The sequence below is a fragment of the Arachis hypogaea genome, chromosome 7, assembly GCF_003086295.3.
Source record: "Arachis hypogaea cultivar Tifrunner chromosome 7, arahy.Tifrunner.gnm2.J5K5, whole genome shotgun sequence".
Taxonomy (NCBI): domain Eukaryota; kingdom Viridiplantae; phylum Streptophyta; class Magnoliopsida; order Fabales; family Fabaceae; genus Arachis; species Arachis hypogaea.
Window position 1 is genome coordinate 81,064,968 of NC_092042.1, and position 16,879 is coordinate 81,081,846.

The 16,879-nt window shown below is 35.5% G+C and overlaps 3 protein-coding genes across 4 annotated transcripts; all 3 read right to left on the minus strand.

Annotated features, from left to right (window-relative positions):
* Positions 1-5,540: 5,540 nt before the first annotated feature.
* On the minus strand, positions 5,541-9,008 carry LOC112703723 (receptor-like protein EIX2). Its single transcript, XM_025755297.3, has 2 exons — positions 6,121-9,008; positions 5,541-5,893 (listed from the first exon to the last, which is right to left on the minus strand). Exon 1 carries the CDS (start codon positions 8,730-8,732, stop codon positions 6,138-6,140), a length of 2,595 nt encoding a protein of 864 aa, XP_025611082.1. The 5' UTR covers positions 8,733-9,008; the 3' UTR covers positions 5,541-5,893; positions 6,121-6,137.
* Positions 9,009-9,976: 968 nt separating this feature from the next.
* LOC112701693 (receptor-like protein EIX1) lies at positions 9,977-13,513 on the minus strand. 2 transcript variants are annotated; one of them, XR_011864281.1, is made up of 4 exons: positions 13,215-13,513; positions 11,043-13,115; positions 10,461-10,911; positions 9,977-10,240 (listed from the first exon to the last, which is right to left on the minus strand). XR_011864281.1 is itself a non-coding variant. In XM_025752421.3 (2 exons), the coding sequence occupies exon 2, from the start codon at positions 12,836-12,838 to the stop codon at positions 11,003-11,005; it is 1,836 nt and encodes a 611-aa protein (XP_025608206.1). In that variant the 5' UTR covers positions 12,839-13,115; positions 13,215-13,513; the 3' UTR covers positions 10,994-11,002. The 2 variants fall into 2 exon arrangements, 1 of the variants encoding a protein (XP_025608206.1); XM_025752421.3 differs by lacking the exons at positions 9,977-10,240; positions 10,461-10,911 and having other exon boundaries at positions 10,994-13,115.
* On the minus strand, positions 10,478-10,864 carry LOC140174428 (receptor-like protein EIX2). Its single transcript, XM_072198889.1, has one exon. The coding sequence runs from the start codon at positions 10,862-10,864 to the stop codon at positions 10,478-10,480; it is 387 nt and encodes a 128-aa protein (XP_072054990.1).
* Positions 13,514-16,879: the final 3,366 nt, after the last annotated feature.

The following is a 16,879-nucleotide window of genomic DNA, read 5'->3' on the forward strand; positions in this document are numbered from 1 at the left end:
AAAGTCGGGGTGGCAAAGGCCCAGTCTTCATTGGAGGGAATGATGGTCAGACTTTTCTTCAAAGGTCGGATGAGCCGGGAGCTCACAAAGAAAATTCGACCTCTTTTAGAAAGCTCATGAAGAAAAGTCCGACCTCTTTTAAAGGTCAGACTTTACAATAAGGTCGGATGAGTTGGGAGTTCACCAAAGAGAATCCGACCTCTTTTAGGGAGTTCACCAAAGAAAATTCGACCTCTTTTAGAGAGCTCACGAATAAAAGTCCGACCTCTTTTTAAAGATCAGACTTTACAATAAGGTCGGATGAGTTGGGAGCTTACCAAAGAAAATTCGACATCTTTTAGAGAGCTCATGAAGAAAAGTCCGACCTCTTTTAAAGGTTAGACTTTACAACAAGGTCGGATGAGTTGGGAGCTCACAAAGAAAATCCGACCTCTTTTAGATCCCATGAAGAAAGTCCGACTTCTTTTAAAGGTTAGACTTTACAACAAGGTCGGATGAGTTGGGAGCTCACAAAGAAAATCCGACCTCTTTTAGATCCCATGAAGAAAGTCCGACCTTTTTTAAAGGTTAGACTCTACAATGAGGTCTAAAACCTCATTGCTCAGAAGAATCCGACCTCTTTAGATCCGACAAAGAAAAAATCCGACCTCGTTTTGGAGTCTGTAAAAAATCCGACCTCTTTCACGATCAACTCTACAATGAGGTCAAAAACCTCGAAGAATATCAGAAAGAGATTCCGACTTCTTTTAAAAGATCAGAGTCTACAATGAGGTCGAAAACCTCCAAGCTTAGAAAGAAAGTCCAACCTCTTTCCAAGCTTAGAAAGAAAAATCTGACCTCTTCTAAAGATCCAAGCTTATGAAGATAATTTGACCTCCTCTGAGGATTCAAGTCTACAAATAAAAATCCGACTTCCTTTAAGAGCTTACAAAGAAAAGTCCGACTTCTTTCTTGAGGTACAACTTCGAGAACCAGATCCCAAGCCTAAATGGCCATGAGAAGGTCATACGAAGAAATTTCTCAACTGACAACCTCGTCTTGATCCAAAATGACATCGGACCAAAAGCGGACGAAGAAAAGCCAACACCAAAATGAAAAGATCCAACAAAGTCACTTAAGACTTGAAAAAAAACTACTACAACATACTCAACTTACTCGAAAACAATCTACCTAGATTGTGCCATGTTTACAACAAAAGGGATACTACAGCTAGAAAGTGCACCTTACTCCTTAATGCACACTTTTTCTGACTTGAAGTGATGAGATCCAAAGTGGCGTAAGAAGTTATAAATGCAAATCGTGGTCCGACCTCATTAAGCCACTTGTACTAAATCAAACTGGCAAGGGGCAAAGCCTAAAACGAATTGCACAAATAACTTAAGGACAACGTGATCATAATCAAACATCAACACGAAGAGGATGTAAACCCGACGTCACAACAATTTGTTTAAAACAAATTGAGAAAGGATGGCGATTTATAAGAATGCCTCCTCAAGCCAAGAGATAAGTATCCGACCTTACTAAGTTGACACAACAAGTATAAAACAAGTTATCCGACCTCCCAAACAGAGAGTCCAAAATAACTTGTAAAAGTCACATAGAAACAAATAGTAAGATTCAAGAATGGCATGACTGAATACTCGAGTCCGACTTTATGAAGCTCGACCTCGAGTAGGGGCACTGGCTTATCATGAAAGCTAAGTCCAAAATTATTAAAAACTAAAGACAATATTCTACAATGATGCTAGAGCACGAAAGAAGAACGTAACCCCCTTCCAGAAACCTGAGAGCAAACTCAGATAAGGAAAGAGCTCTTGAGACAAAGGATGGCTACGAGATTCGCCGCAAAAGACCTCATCTTGATAAGAAAAAATATCAGGCTACTGAATTCGGGCGAATGAAAGCTGACAACAAAAAGGATAGGACCCTACAAGATTACTGAGATCTTAGGAAAATGTTATTACAAGGTGATCGACTTAAACAGCACCGAGCTACCAAGGTCGTGGCATGCTTGTAACATGAAAAGGTACTATAGCTAAAAGCGAACTCTACTCCATGAACCTTCGCAAATAAATAAAGATCTTTTATCTCTTATAAATTTCTTCTCGTTTTTCTTTCTTTCTACGAAACGCGCCGACTTAAGCTCGACAAAGCGTGAAAATCCCATGAACCGACCTAGATGGTCGTCAGGATAAAACGACGAGGTACAAGTCGGTGTAAAGAGGTTATAAAAGTCGATCGTAATAAACTCGGAAATTATCTGACTCACAAGTCGGAAAAACCGAGAAAAAGGGAAACGCATCGCAAAAATAACCTAAATCATAAGAGCTCAATAAATCAAAAATTGAGTATAAGGAATACCAAAAAGAGATCAGGAAACCTATTGAAAGCACTAAGGCAAAATGTTGTCCCGAGTTGTTAAGGAAAACTTAACTTAAAGAAAGGGACAGTCAGCCAAGAAAAAGGTTTTTCAAAATAAAGATCAAAAATGTTTTTTCTAAGATTACTGAAATCTTAGAAAAGGGCTACTACAAAGTGTCTAACTTCGAGGGTGAAAAACTACCCAGGTCGCAACACACCTCCAACATAAGGAGATAAAATAATTCCTTATGAAAATTGATTTTCTACAATTAACACACACCAATTGAAGCTCGATAAACCGCGAAAATCACGGGCCGATCATATAGAAATCGCCTGGATGAAGCGACGAGGAACCAATTGGTGGAAAGAAGTTACATATGCGAATTGGAAAGAAAACACCTCGAAAAAGCTTGGGCCAAACGGGTTGAAAAAGTTGTGTTTAGAACAAGTCGCAAAAGTAACTTAACTAAATATGCCCCTTGAGGCATAAATACGATCTAACAACTCGATCCACACGGATAACAAATGGATCGTACAAAATCTCAAGCCCACAATCTCATCTCTACAAGTTCTAAAAATAAACGACCTAGTCGTATAAAATGGAACACTTTCACAAAAACAAGTTGTTCCAAGAAAACTCGTTCTAGCATTCACAACAACATAAGGATAACTTGGATTAAACGAGTTATGCCAGTCAACCATATTTTCAACGAAATTGTGTTAAGCACAAGTCGTGTCTATCTAAAAGCAAAGCTTTAAAAGTGATTTGTATCAAAATGAATCACTTCAACCAAACGACTTGTATAGAAACGAGTTAAAAAGGAAGGATTGTAAACGTTTCTAAACAAAATCGAAACGTAAAAACTATCCTCCAAAACAACTTGGATAAAACAAGTTGTATCATACACAAGGACGACAACCTTGTAAAAACTAGAAAGGGGAGGGAATAAACATATAATCCTTTTACCTAAGGCGCCAATTTATGCTCGACAAAGCGCAAAAATCACAAGCTGGCCTTTTCAATGGTCGCTCGGATAAAGCGACGAGGTATAAATTGGTGTCCAATGGTTATTATACGGCTTGATGATTTAAAACAACTCAAGCCCATGAGTTGAACAAAATCGAGTAAAAAATAACCATATGATCTAAGTAATTTGTATTAAAATAAATTGCGCAAAACAACTTGATATATAACGAGTTGTGCTTCAAAAAAGTGACTTGTATAAAAAACAAGTCATCTAGAAAACTCAGAATGAATGAGTTCAACAAAAAAAGGCTTCATTCGAAAATCCTTTCTGCTTGATTGCTCGAGTCCGACTTCATAAAGCTCGACCTCGAGCAGGGGCATAATGGATAAAGCAACGGAGTCCGATGGTTATAAAGATGATCTGATAGTTTAAAAGGACTCAAAATAAACAATTTGTACTTGAAACAAGTTGTGAAGTCCTAAAAAACAGCTCGATTTTAAATGAGTTGTATGAAATTAGATCAAGAAATAGCCACATTTTAATTAAACGATTTGAAATGAAACAAATCGTAAGACCTTAAAACTACTCGCATCGAACGAGCAAGATAAGGTTATACTAAAAAATACGAGTTTTGAAATAAACGATTTGTATCAAAACAAGTCGTAAGAAATCAGAATAAGTTTCAGAAAGGTGATTTGTATTAAAACAAGTCATGTATCCTCAAAACAACTCGAATTGAACGAGTTGTACGAAACTAGGACAAGAAATATTCTTTGGTTAAGTAAGATGTGCTAAAACCAATTATACAGAGCCTACAAGCCCGAGTTTAAATACTCGAATCCAACTCTTAAGAAAAAGAGATTGAACTCGAGTAGGGGCACTGTTCATACACTGGCCCAACACTAAGGCTCAGGTCCAAATACACCAAAAGGCCCAATCCAAAGATTGACCTTCGTTATTTACCGACCTCTTTAGAAGAGGTCGGACTCAACACAGACTTCTTTCCAAAGAAGTCGGGCTCAAGAGATAGCTGGCAGATAACACTTATTCAAATAAGTAACTGCCCCTAAAATCTCTCTAACCACTTCTAGAAGTCATATCCCAACAATCCCTATATAAAAGGGACGGTTATCCACCTAAAAAGGTGGCACTACTCCAACGGTGGTTATTGGATCACCACTATAAATACCCTGACACCCCTCAGGTATCTCTAAGTTCCAATACATTCTAAACCTGCTTAATCCCATGCTGACTTAGGCATCGGAGTGTCTTTGCAGGTACCACCCCCCATCTCTTGGAACACACAACTCGGAGGCGACTCCCAGACGTAAACCAAGTCGGAGACCACACTCCTCCAACGCTTGGGTCTCAGACAAGCCCAACCACCGTCCGGTTCTAGGTAAGCCCCGGAACAAAAATTTTGTTAGTTATATAATTATGTTGATGAAATAATTAAAAATAATATAAAATTTTAATTAAACTAATACTAAATATTAGATGATCAAATTTTATTTGATTTGATGTCAGCTCTATGATGCTGGAGTTCAGCAACACTTCTGACAAGTCCCCTTCTATTGTGTTGTTGTACAAATCTAGATGCTGAATTGTGGATGTAAATCTTCAAAAGTTGTTGTTATTGTCAGCAGCTTCAAGCAAGAACTCTGAGTTTTCAATGATGAGAAAATAGAGAGATGTCCGTGTATATAACCATTGAATAAGTGTAGCGTGCAGTCGTCCAAGGGACAGCTTCTCAAGTTGGAAAGGTGGTATCCATTGGAGATCAAAATCAAAGGTGATGTTTGGTGATCCCAAAGACAAGAATTTCAAATTTTTCAGTATTAAAAAACTGTCTGAAAAATACTATTAAGCTACTGGTGTTTTATTTAGCAAGTTAAAGAGCTTCTCTGCATCATAACTTATAGCTTATCAATGACTAATTGCATCATAACTTATAGCTTATCAAACATGTTCTAGATTTAGATTTACATATAATTTTAAAACGCCAGAAGGTGCTGTGACAGTTGATGATGTTAAAAAAGCTGAGGTAATGGCATAGTTGAGAATTTGTTGGCGGCTAAAAAAGCTGTGTGAGTGAGTATGTGTTGTGTAAAACCAAAAAAAAAAAAAGAAAAGATGAATATTGAACCATGAAAATTTATTAAGGAGTAGTTTGCAGCACTTTTACTGAATTAATAATTTATTATACATACATTCAAACAATATTAACCCTTTATTTCCTTTTTAGTTATTATCTAGTACATAATAGTAGTAGTTTATGGCAAAGCACAAACTATTTGTAAGAAAACATCGTCACTTGGCATATCTATGTAGAACAAGCACACTAGAAATAAATCCTAGTTATTAATGCATCACATCCAAACTAAGAAACTATATCTACGCTACTTTCTCTTTAGGATATAAAAGTGAAATTGGGCTACATTAATAAACTAGTGATACTGTAATGACAATACACTTGATACATGCTAAAATAGCACAAGTCTGCTGTATCTTTTTGGTAAGTGCAGCTAATGAGATCTTGATGTATTATGTTTTCTCAAAAGAACCTGCAAAGATAAGAAATTAAACTTCTTTGTTTCTAATCTCTACCCATTCAAGTCATTTGTGCAACTTAATCCAAGAAATAAATATAATTGGTTCCTAAGAGTGCATGTACATATATAACAGAAAATTAAACTGAAAACATTTTACCTTTTAAATATGTATGTTAGATGGTAACAAAAATAATAAAATACAGAGTATATATTTAGTTATGCCATAATTAAGAGGTTACCTGCAGAGAATTGGATATCAGTGGAAGGAGTTGAGATTTGTGAGCAGCAGGACATAAAATCGGTCTCTCAAGTCATACAGAAATCTGAAGTAAGCATGTCTGCACTTGCGACCGAAGAAAATGGCACCACAAACTCCGCAAAAGCCTGAAGCAAAGCCAACTCCTAAGCCCATATAGAGGCAGCTCAGAAAATCTGATTCATCACCATCATCATCATCATTCTCACCCGAAGCCTTTGTGTCATCGCCATGATTTGAGCAGTTTTTGGGAAGGGGAGGTCCACAAAGATCAGCATTCCCAATATAGCTAAGCTCACTGAAGCTCTGAAGTTGGGTCCCTGAAGGGATTTGGCCTCTCAAGTTATTGAATGACAGGTTCAAATTATTGAGGAAAGACAAACTGGACATACTCTCAGGAATCTCTCCTGTGAGGTCATTTTTGGACAAATCAAGAGACTCCAGTTGTTTCATGTTCCCAATCTCTTTTGGTATGGTTCCTGTTAGCCTGTTATGGGATAGGTTCAAGAAATGCAACTGAGAGAGGCTGAACAGTTGTGGAGACATTGTTCCTGTCAAATTATTACTTGAAAGATCAACCATGCGCATCAGCTTCAGACTCGAATCATAATTCGATTGTTGACCTTTTACAAGCAATATAAGGTTGTCTCTGTATATAAAGAAAGCCCCTCCATCAAAGAATTCATAGAAAATCCAACTGGTTGAATAATGCATGTCAACAAAAGCTGTGATGTTGTTTAGGCACTTGGGTATATGTCCTGAGATTCTATTATATGCAATATCCAAAATAATGAGGAAAGGCATTTGACATATCTGTGAGGGAATATTACCAATGAATTTGTTGGACCTTAACTGGAGAATCCTTATACTCTGCGGCATCCACTTTGGTATGTTTCCAGAGAAGCTATTCTCTCGGACATTAAGAATGGACAGGGAGCGGCAATACTGAAGTGATGAAGAAGATATGTCCCCAGACAAATTATTTTCATGCAGATGCAGTGACGTGAGATTCGACAATAAAGCCATTGAAGGGGGTATGCTGCCACTAAGATTGTTGCCTCCCAGATTAACATAAACCAGCGACTTCCAATTCATCCAACAGTCTGTTAGCCCTCCAGATAAATTATTATCAGAGATGTCCAAGTACTGCAATTTATTGTTGCTTTTCTTGCTGTGGCACAAAAGATGAGAGATGGACCCTGATAGAGAACTGTTGTATAGTTGGAAGAAAACAACATTGGATGAAAGTCGAGGTAGACCACCTTTGAAATTATTTGATGTCAGCTCTATGATGCTGGAATTCAGCACCACTTCTGACAAGTCCCCTTCTATTGTGTTGTTGTCGAAATCTAGATGCTGAATTGTGGATGTAAATCTCCAAAACTTCTTGTTATTGTCAGCAGCTTCAAGCAAGAACTCTGAGTTTTCAATGATGAGAGAATAGAGAGATGTCTGTGTATATAACCATTGAGGAAGTGTAGGGTGCAGCGGTCCAATGTACAGCTTGTCAAGTTGGAAAGGTGGTATCCAGAGGGGATCAAAATCAAAGGTGATGTATGGTAATACCAAAGACAAGAATTTCAAATTTTTCAGTTTTGCAAAATTTCTTTCAGACACAACCCCTGTGAAGAGATTTCTGTGTGCCGTCAAGGTGTCTAGGGATGACAAATTTCCCAAATTTGTAGGAAAAAATCCAGAAAAATGGTTGTTATCAATTTCAAATGTGGTGAGATAGTGAAGTTGGCCTATCCAATCTGGAATTGAGCCATTTAAGTAATTATCATGCAATTGAAGGCTAATCAAAGAATGAAGATTTGGCAACGTATTTGGTAGCTGACCCATAAAATAATTACTTGAAAGGTCAATCTGATGGACATGAGAACTAAGATTGAATATCCATTTAGGCATCTCTGAATAAAAAGAATTACCGGAAAGAGCAATGACCTGGAGTGATGCGCTAAAATTAGCATAGCCAAGAGATGGACTTATGCTTTCAAGGTTACAGCCGTCTAAGTGGAGCTCCACTAATGATGGAAGCACCGTCACAAAGTGAAGCCAGTTAGTTTCCATGTGAAGATCAATGTGACTGAGGTCTATGTATTCCAAGGAGGGAATGCGAGAGAGCCACTGAAGACTCTTGATAGAAAGGTATTTGTTGTATGATAGATCAATGTAATTGAGAGTTGAAGAGTTGACAGTGGAATCAGATGAGATAGTTGCAAAGTCATTGAATCTCAAATCCAAAGATTGTAAGTATTCCATATCCAATAGAGAGAGATTGATGTCACCTGTAAGGCATTTCTGCAAATAATAATTATCATGCTCTACAAGTTCTACAGGATCATAATAATCACACCGGAGACTGAGGTGTATGACTCTGGCAGTGATGTTGTGGCATCTGACTCCCTTCCACTGGCAGCAATCCTGCTCCTGCTTCCATGAAGATAGGAGTCCCGATGGGTCAGCGACTCCTTCTTTAAACTTCAACAGGATTTCTTTATCTCTCTCGTTGCAACAACTGCACATCATGCATAATGTGCTAAGCATCATTGCAAACACATATTTCCTCTTCCAAAGTGTATTATTGCTATCCATTGATTAATTAAAGAAAGAAAACCTGAATTATAATTATGGTTCATATCTCGCATCTTTGTTAAGCTATGTATATATAGCAAGAGTACGATTACGATAGGTGCCATTCATGCAAGACCAAATGAATCATATCTCTTACTCTTGTGGTTGGAAAGCCATTATGGATGTGGAATTTTAGGGACACTTGACTGACTTGTGTATTTCTCCAGCAGTTGTGGAAAGTTTCTTCCTCTAGTGAGCGCCATTCATTATGGATGATGACTTCTTTGTTACTCAGCACAGGATTTTTTTTTTCTTTGGTTTACTCAAACGGTATTCCCCAACCCAGGTTAAGGACTGGTTAAGGACTAATCCGTCGGGAATCTGAACTCCATTTAAGAGTCTACCGCTGGCCAATGAGTTGCTGCATGCACAAATTACTCAGCACAGAATGATAGGTGAAAAGCTGTAAACTGTAAAGGAGATAGTATTCCCATGTTGGGCTCTTATTTTATTGGGCTTTTACAGAAAGCTTCTTCATTAAATAGTTAGGCCCGTCCAAAAGTACTCTTTTTTTTGGTGACTTGTCCAAAAGTAGTTTAAAACAACAGCAAATAAATCACCCATTATTTTGTACACTGCAAGTAATAAAATGAGATACATTCCCAAAACATGTAACACATTTTGTGATAAGAAAATTCTTAGATGTATTAAAGTGGGTCTCACTTTTATCCTAACAAAACAAATAAATAAATAAAAGTATATTTTTTGTCTTTAATTTTTGTGATTTCTTTAAAAATATTTTTAATATTTAATTTTATTTAATTTTATTCTAACGTTTTTTATTTATTTAATTTTATCCTTAATATTTTCGATTTTTGTCAAAATTATTCTTAAAAATTTTTAATTTTATTCCTAACATTTTATATAGAATTAAATAAGAGTTAGATTGAAATAATCCAAATTTGCAAGAGTTGATTGAGATAACTAAAGATAAATATAAGTGAATATTGAACCATGAGAATTTATTAAGGAGTGCTTTGCAAATTGCAACACTTTTACTGAGTTGATAAATTATTATACATACATTCAAAGAATATTAACTCTTTATTTCCTGTCATTTAGCTGGTGTGAAATTAAGAGATACTATTTCCTTCTTAGTTGTTAACTTATTATCTTGTACACACAAAGCAGTAGCTTATAGCAAAGCACAAACTATTAATAAGAAAACAATCATCACTTGGAATATCTATGTAGAACCATCACACTAGAAACAAATCCTTGTGACCTATATATATAATTAATGCATCACATACCAGTAAGTAACATTACAAAAATGATTAGAGAAACAATATTCTGCATCAAAACCAAGAAACTATATCTAGGCTTTATTTTAGAATATAAAAGTGACATTGGGATTCAATAATTAGCTAGTGATACTGTAAGCGCAATACACTGCATGAAGTATCTGCTGGATCTTTATGGCAGGTGCAGCTGATGAGATCTTATGTATTATGTTCTTCAAAAAGTACCTGCAAAGATAAGAATTTTTTTTTTAAAAAATCTCTACCCATTCAAGTCATTTGTGGAAGTTAATCAAAGAAATAAATATAATTGGTTCGTAAGAGTGCATTTCCCTATATAACAGAAAATAAAACTGAAAACATTTACCTTTTAAATATGTATGTTAGATGGTAACAAAACAACAAAATACGGAGTATATATTTAGTTATGCGATAATTAAGAGGTTACCTGCAGAGAATTGGATATCAGTGAAGGGAGTTGAAATTTGTGAGCAGCAGGACATAAAATCGGTCTCTCAAGTCATACAGAAATCTGAAGTAAGCATGTCTGCACTTGCGACTGAAGAAAATGGCACCACAAACTCCCCAAAAGCCTGAAGCAAAGCCAACTCCTAAGCCCATATAGAGGCAGCTCAGAAAATCTGATTCAACACCATCATCATCATTCTCACCCAAAGTCTTTGTGTCATCGCCATGATTTGAGCAGTTTTTGGGAAGGGGAGGTCCACAAAGATCAGCATTCCCAATATAGCTAAGCTCACTGAAGCTCTGAAGTTGGGTCCCTGATGGGATTTGGCCTCTCAAGTTATTGAATGACAGGTTCAAATTACTGAGGAAAGACAAACTGGACATGCTCTCAGGAATCTCTCCTGTGAGTTCATTTTTGGACAATCAAGAGACTCCAGTTGTCTCATATTTCCAATCTCTATTACGATCATTGCTGTCATAGTTAATTGATGACAGGTCAAATACTAGGAAAACTGACATGCTTCAGGATCTTCTGTGATTCATTTTGGACAAATCAAGAGACTCCAGTTGTCTCATATTTCCAATCTCTTTTGGTATGGTTCCTGTTAGCCTGTTATGGGATAGGTTCAAGAAATGCAACTGGGAGAGGCTGAACAGTTGTGGAGACATTGTTCCTGTCATGTTATTACTTGAAATGTCAACAATGCGCACCAGCTTCAGGTTTGAACCATAATTTGATTGTTGACCTTTTACTAGCAATATAAGATTGTCTATGTCTGTAAATGGGAGCTCCCCATCAAAGAAATTATAGAAAATCCAACTGGTTGAATAGTGCATGTCAACAAAGGATGTGATGTTGTTTAGGCATTTGGGTATGTGTCCTGAGATTCTGTTATATGCAAGATCCAAAATAATGAGGAAAGGCATTTGACATATCTGTGAGGGAATGTTACTAACAAACTTGTTGGACCTTAACTGGAGGATCTTTGTACTTAGTGGCATCCACTTTGGTATGTTTCCAGAGAAGCTATTCTCGCGGACATTAAGGATGGACAAGGAGCGACAATACTGAAGTGATGAAGATGATATGTCCCCAGACAAGTTATTCTCATGTAGGTGCAGTGAAGTGAGATTCGACAAGAAGGCCATTGATGGGGGTATGTTGCCAACAAGATTGTTGCCTCCCAGATTAACATGAACCAGTGACTTCCAATTCATCCAGCAGTCTGTTAGCCCTCCAGATAAATTATTATCTGAAATGTCCAAGTACTGCAACCTATTGTTGCTTTTCTTGCTATGGCACAAGAGATGAGAGATGGATCCTGATAGGGAACTGTTGTGTAGCTCGAAGAAAACAACATTGGATGAGAGTCGAGGTAGATCACCTTTGAAATTATTTGATGACAGAATTATGTTGCTGGAATTCAGCAACACTTGTGATAAGTCCCCTTCTATTGTGTTGTTGTACAAATGGAGAAACACAACTGTGGATGCAAAGTTCCAAAACTTGTCATTATTATCATCAGCTTCAAACGAGATCATTGAGTTTCCAATGATGAGATCATTGAGAGATGTCTGTGTGTATAACCATTGAGGAAGTGTAGGGTAGAGTGGTCCTAGATACAGCTCCTCAAGTTGGAAAGGTGGTATCCAGTTGGGATCAAAATCAAAGATGATATTTGGTGATTCCAAATACAATAATTTTAAATTTTTCAGTCTTGCAAAATTTCTTTCAGACACAACCCCTGTGAAGAGATTTTCCTCTGCCATCAAGGACTCTAGGGATGACAAATTTCCCAAATTTGTAGGAAGAGATCCAGAAAAATAGTTGACATCAATGGAAAGGGCAGTAAGATACTGAAGTTGGCCTATCCAATGTGGAATTGAGCCATTTAAGTAATTACCAGACAAGTAAAGCAAATTCAAGGAATGAAGTTTTGGCAACGTATTTGGTAGCTGGCCTATAAAATGATTACTTGAAAGGTCAATCATCACAAGGACACTAGAACTAAGATTGAATATCCATTTAGGCAACTCTGAGTGAAAAGAATTTCTGGAAAGATCAATAACCTCAAGTGATGTGCTAAAATTAGCATAGCCAAGAGATGGACTTATGCTTTCAAGGTTACAGCCTTCTAAGTGGAGCTCCACCAATGATGGAAGCACCGTCACAAAGTGAAGCCAGTTAGATTCCATGTGAAGATTAATGTTACTGAGGTCTATGTATTCCAGAGAGGAAATCCGAGAGAGCCACTCAAGACTATTAATAAAAAGATTTTTGTTGATTGATAGATTGATATAATTGAGAGTTGTAGAGTTGACAGTGGAATCAGATGAGATAGTTGAAAAGTCATTCATACTCAGATCCAAATGTTGCTAGTATTCCATGTCTAACAGAGAGAGATTGATGTCACCTGTAAGGCATTTCTGCGAGTTATATTCTTCATCTTCTTTAGCATCATAATAATCACACGAGAGAGTGAGGTGTATGACTCTGGCAGTGATGTTGTGACAACTGACTCCCTTCCACTGGCAGCAATCTTGCTCCTGCCGCCATGAAGATAGGAGGCCCGATGAATCAGTGACTCCTTCTTTGAACTTCAACAGCATTTCTTTATCTTTCTCGTTGCAACAACTGCACATCACGCATAATGTGCTCAGCATCATTGCAAACACATATTTCCTCTTCCAAAGTGTATTATTGCTATCCATTGATTAATTAAAGAAAGCAAACCTGAATTGTAATTAGGGTTCATATCTCGCTTCTTTGTTAAGCTGTGTATATATAGCAAGATTACGATTACCATACAAGTCATTCATGCAAGACCAACTGAATCATATCTCCTACTCTTGTGGTTGGAAAGCCATTATGGATGTGGAATTTCAGGGAGACTTGACTGACGTGTGTTTATGGATGTGGAATTTTAGGGACACTTGACTGACTTGTGTATTTCTCCAGCAGCTGTGGAAAGTTTCTTCCTCTAGTGAGCGCCATTCATTATGGATGATAACTTCTTTGTTACTCACAGGAACAGGATGATAGGTGTAAACTGTCAAGTAAAGGAGATAGTATTATCATGTTGGGCTATTATTGTATTGGGCTTTTACAGAAACCTTCTTCGTTGAAATGCATTCTCCTTGCTCACCAACTAAAATAGTTAGGCCCGTCCAAAAGTAGTTATAAAAAAAAAAGAGTAACTCACACTTTGTTTTGTAAACTGCGAGTAATAAAACGAGATGCATTCCCAAAAAATAAAAAAGCAAAGCACTCTTTAATTCTAGAAGGGAAAATATATAAAACCAAGAGGTGATCAGTCAAAAATAAGCAACTTAAGTAATTTATAATTATATTTAATTAATTTATTTGTTTTTAATTTATAATATTTGATATTGATTGCTTCTCACATCAAATTAAAATTCTGAATGATACATTAGAGAATTAGGGGCGGGAATCACGAAACTCTGCTTCCAACAATTCTGATTCTTAGTATTTAAAAAAAGTTATAAAATATATAAAAGAACATCCATTTAGTATGAAAAAGATATTCTAAAAATACTTAGTAGAAAAAACATCCTAATGCCTAGTATAAACATCATTCACCCAAATGCATTTGGCTAATTTTTGGCTGATTTTTTGTTGATACCCTCTTAGTTCCTTAGTATTGTTGTTCTAGAAGACCAACACTTGTTTTTCTTTTTTTTTTTCTTAAATTTGAACCAATACAAGCCCAATTTCTTTATACTAAGAGGGTGGAACTCAGCGACAGATTAGTCCTCAATCTGTCCAATTGGGAGATACGCTGACAACAAAAAATATATAGGTAACCGATTTTGTGCTAAGAAAATTCTGAGATGTATTAAAGTGGGTCTTCACTTTGCATGAACAACTGATTATGACTCGTTAAAAAACTGTCTGAAAAATACTATTAAGCTACTGGTGTTTTATTTAGCAAGTTAAAGAGCACCTCTGCATGAGTAATCAATGACTAATTGCATTGTAACTTATAGCTTATCAAACATGTTCTAGATTTACATATAATTTTAAAACGCCAGAATGTGTGTGACAATTGATGAGGTTACTACTACTGATAATCTTGTATGTTGTCTTGTAATTAAAAGCTGAAAAATGTTACAGCTTATGTGATGATGAAGACAATGCAGAGAATCCTTATTGACAAAGAGAAAGCCGGACGAGCATGGTGTTGCAATTATTTTATTGCTTGTAACAAGTGTCTTTTACTAACAACATTATAATGAAGAATATTTGAATAATATAATCGGTTCGAACCACAAGAATCCAAAGTGGTAGGAAGGAGCTAGAGGCCTGCACTGCACTGCACTGCTGGCTGCTGGAGACTGGAGAGAGATATCATAATATCGTGGCAGCTATGCAGCTCGCTGTAAAGCCTCTCTCCATGGGACCACCATAATACTAGCAAAAACATTTAGACTCTTTTTTTATTTTCTATATCTTCTATTTTTAAAACTTTATATAAACAAAAAAGACAAACTAAACGCATTTTTATACATTCTTGAATTATATTTAAAGTATATTTTAAATAGTTTTCTTAAAAATTAATTTATAAATAATTATTAATAGGTGTAAATATTTTAGCACATATTCATATTATTAATGTATTATCAATATGAAACAGTTTTACACGTATATCTAATCGCATAACGCTACATTAATAAAAATAACTACTTTTTATATTCAAGAAGTGTTAGGGAGCAGCAATTTTTGTGATTTATAGCCATTAAGTAGTCATCAATGATGTTCCTTATTCACTTTTTTTTTGCTGGTTACATATTGGCCAGAATTTAATAAAGTTGCTGGCCCTAAACTTTTCCTTTATATTCATCTGAGAGTGCAACTGTAATTATTGCATGACTACACTGTCTTTGCATTAAAATTAGGTGAAAACTCAGATACAGTCGACTTCACGTGAAGTTGATATTTCAGAGCCGTTAGACGATTTGACTAAATTTTCATCTAACGACTCTCAAATATCAATTTCACGTGAAGTCGATTTCACATGTGTTTTCACCTTAAAATTAAACTCTTTATTAAAAACTACAAAAGATTTGTCCATAAAGACATAATCTTTGTACAAGTTGCCTGCATATCCTAATTAATAAGCTCCTTGTTTTGGCTTCAACATATCACGAGGAAAGATAATAATAAAAAGTTAAAACCAAAGTTTAGTGGTTAATTTGGATAGCTAAGTGTTTTAATTAAGGAAATCACTGTTTCATTGTAATGGACAAAATACAAAGATCCTTCTATTGTGTGGTCAATTTGTTGCTAGCTAGCAAGGTAGGTACATGGCCCGGCACTCCCCAACTTCAACCTTCAAATAATTAAATAAAAGTACAATATCTATATGTGTTTAATTAAATTTTGTCGCTAATTAGATTATAATATCTGTACAGCTCAGTCATGTTTGTAGTTTAATTTGGAAGTGGAAAAGAGATATGCCAGAGTTGAAAAACAACCTCTCCTTATTCTGACACCTCAAAAATTCTTTTATACTACATACTACTCATTTGACTTTGCCTTTTCCTTTTCCTTTCCCTCAAAAAATCGCTTGATTCCAGCAAGACTTAGAATAATCTCTTTTGGAACTAGAATACATAAGGCCAGGGATTCTCTATGTATTTCATGATATGATTCTCTCTTTATATATATAGCGCATGCAACCTACCTACTACCCATGCCAAAGCCTATCATTGTTTTCATCTTTATAATTACACCAGGACAAATATTCTGTCCTATTTATTCTTTTTATTAACTATAATGGAGAGATTTTGAGTTGGATTAGAATTATACCTATCTATAATTAAAAGTAAATGGTCAAATTTATAATCTAAAAAATCACATATTTTTTAAATTAGAATTAATCGTATTAGTCTTTCTGTTATTTTTTTTGTTGACAATGTCGAAAAATTTGTTAATGTAACATATTATGTAATATTATAACACATATATAAGAGTTTTAATTAACTATTAGTATAATAAGTTTATAAAATTAGATCAAATCAAAATCTAATTTAGGAGAGAATTTGAGGCATTAAAATTTTTCAATTTGGGGTTGATTTGATCTAATTTCATAAACTTATCATGTTAGTCATCAATTAGGACTACTAGGTGTGTGTTGTAGTATTACTTAATATGTCACATCAATAAATTTTGACGTTACAGAAATGACGAAAAGGATTAAAATAACTAACTTAAAATATTTGAAGAACGAATTTAATTAAAAAACAGTGCAACTAGGTATCTTTAAAAATTGTCCATTTAACCTTTAGAAAAGAGAGAAACTAAAAAATAAGTAACTTTCTATAAAAAATAAATAATTTTTTAAATTAATTAAATAATATTATTTAAATAAAAAAATT

Excerpts from the sequence above, each read along its gene's own strand:
- LOC112703723 (XM_025755297.3), bottom strand. The coding sequence starts at position 8,732 with ATGGATAGCAATAATACACTTTGGAAGAGGAAATATGTGTTTGCAATG.
- LOC140174428 (XM_072198889.1), bottom strand. The coding sequence starts at position 10,864 with ATGTCCAGTTTGTCTTTCCTCAGTAATTTGAACCTGTCATTCAATAAC.
- LOC112701693 (XM_025752421.3), bottom strand. The coding sequence starts at position 12,838 with ATGAATGACTTTTCAACTATCTCATCTGATTCCACTGTCAACTCTACA.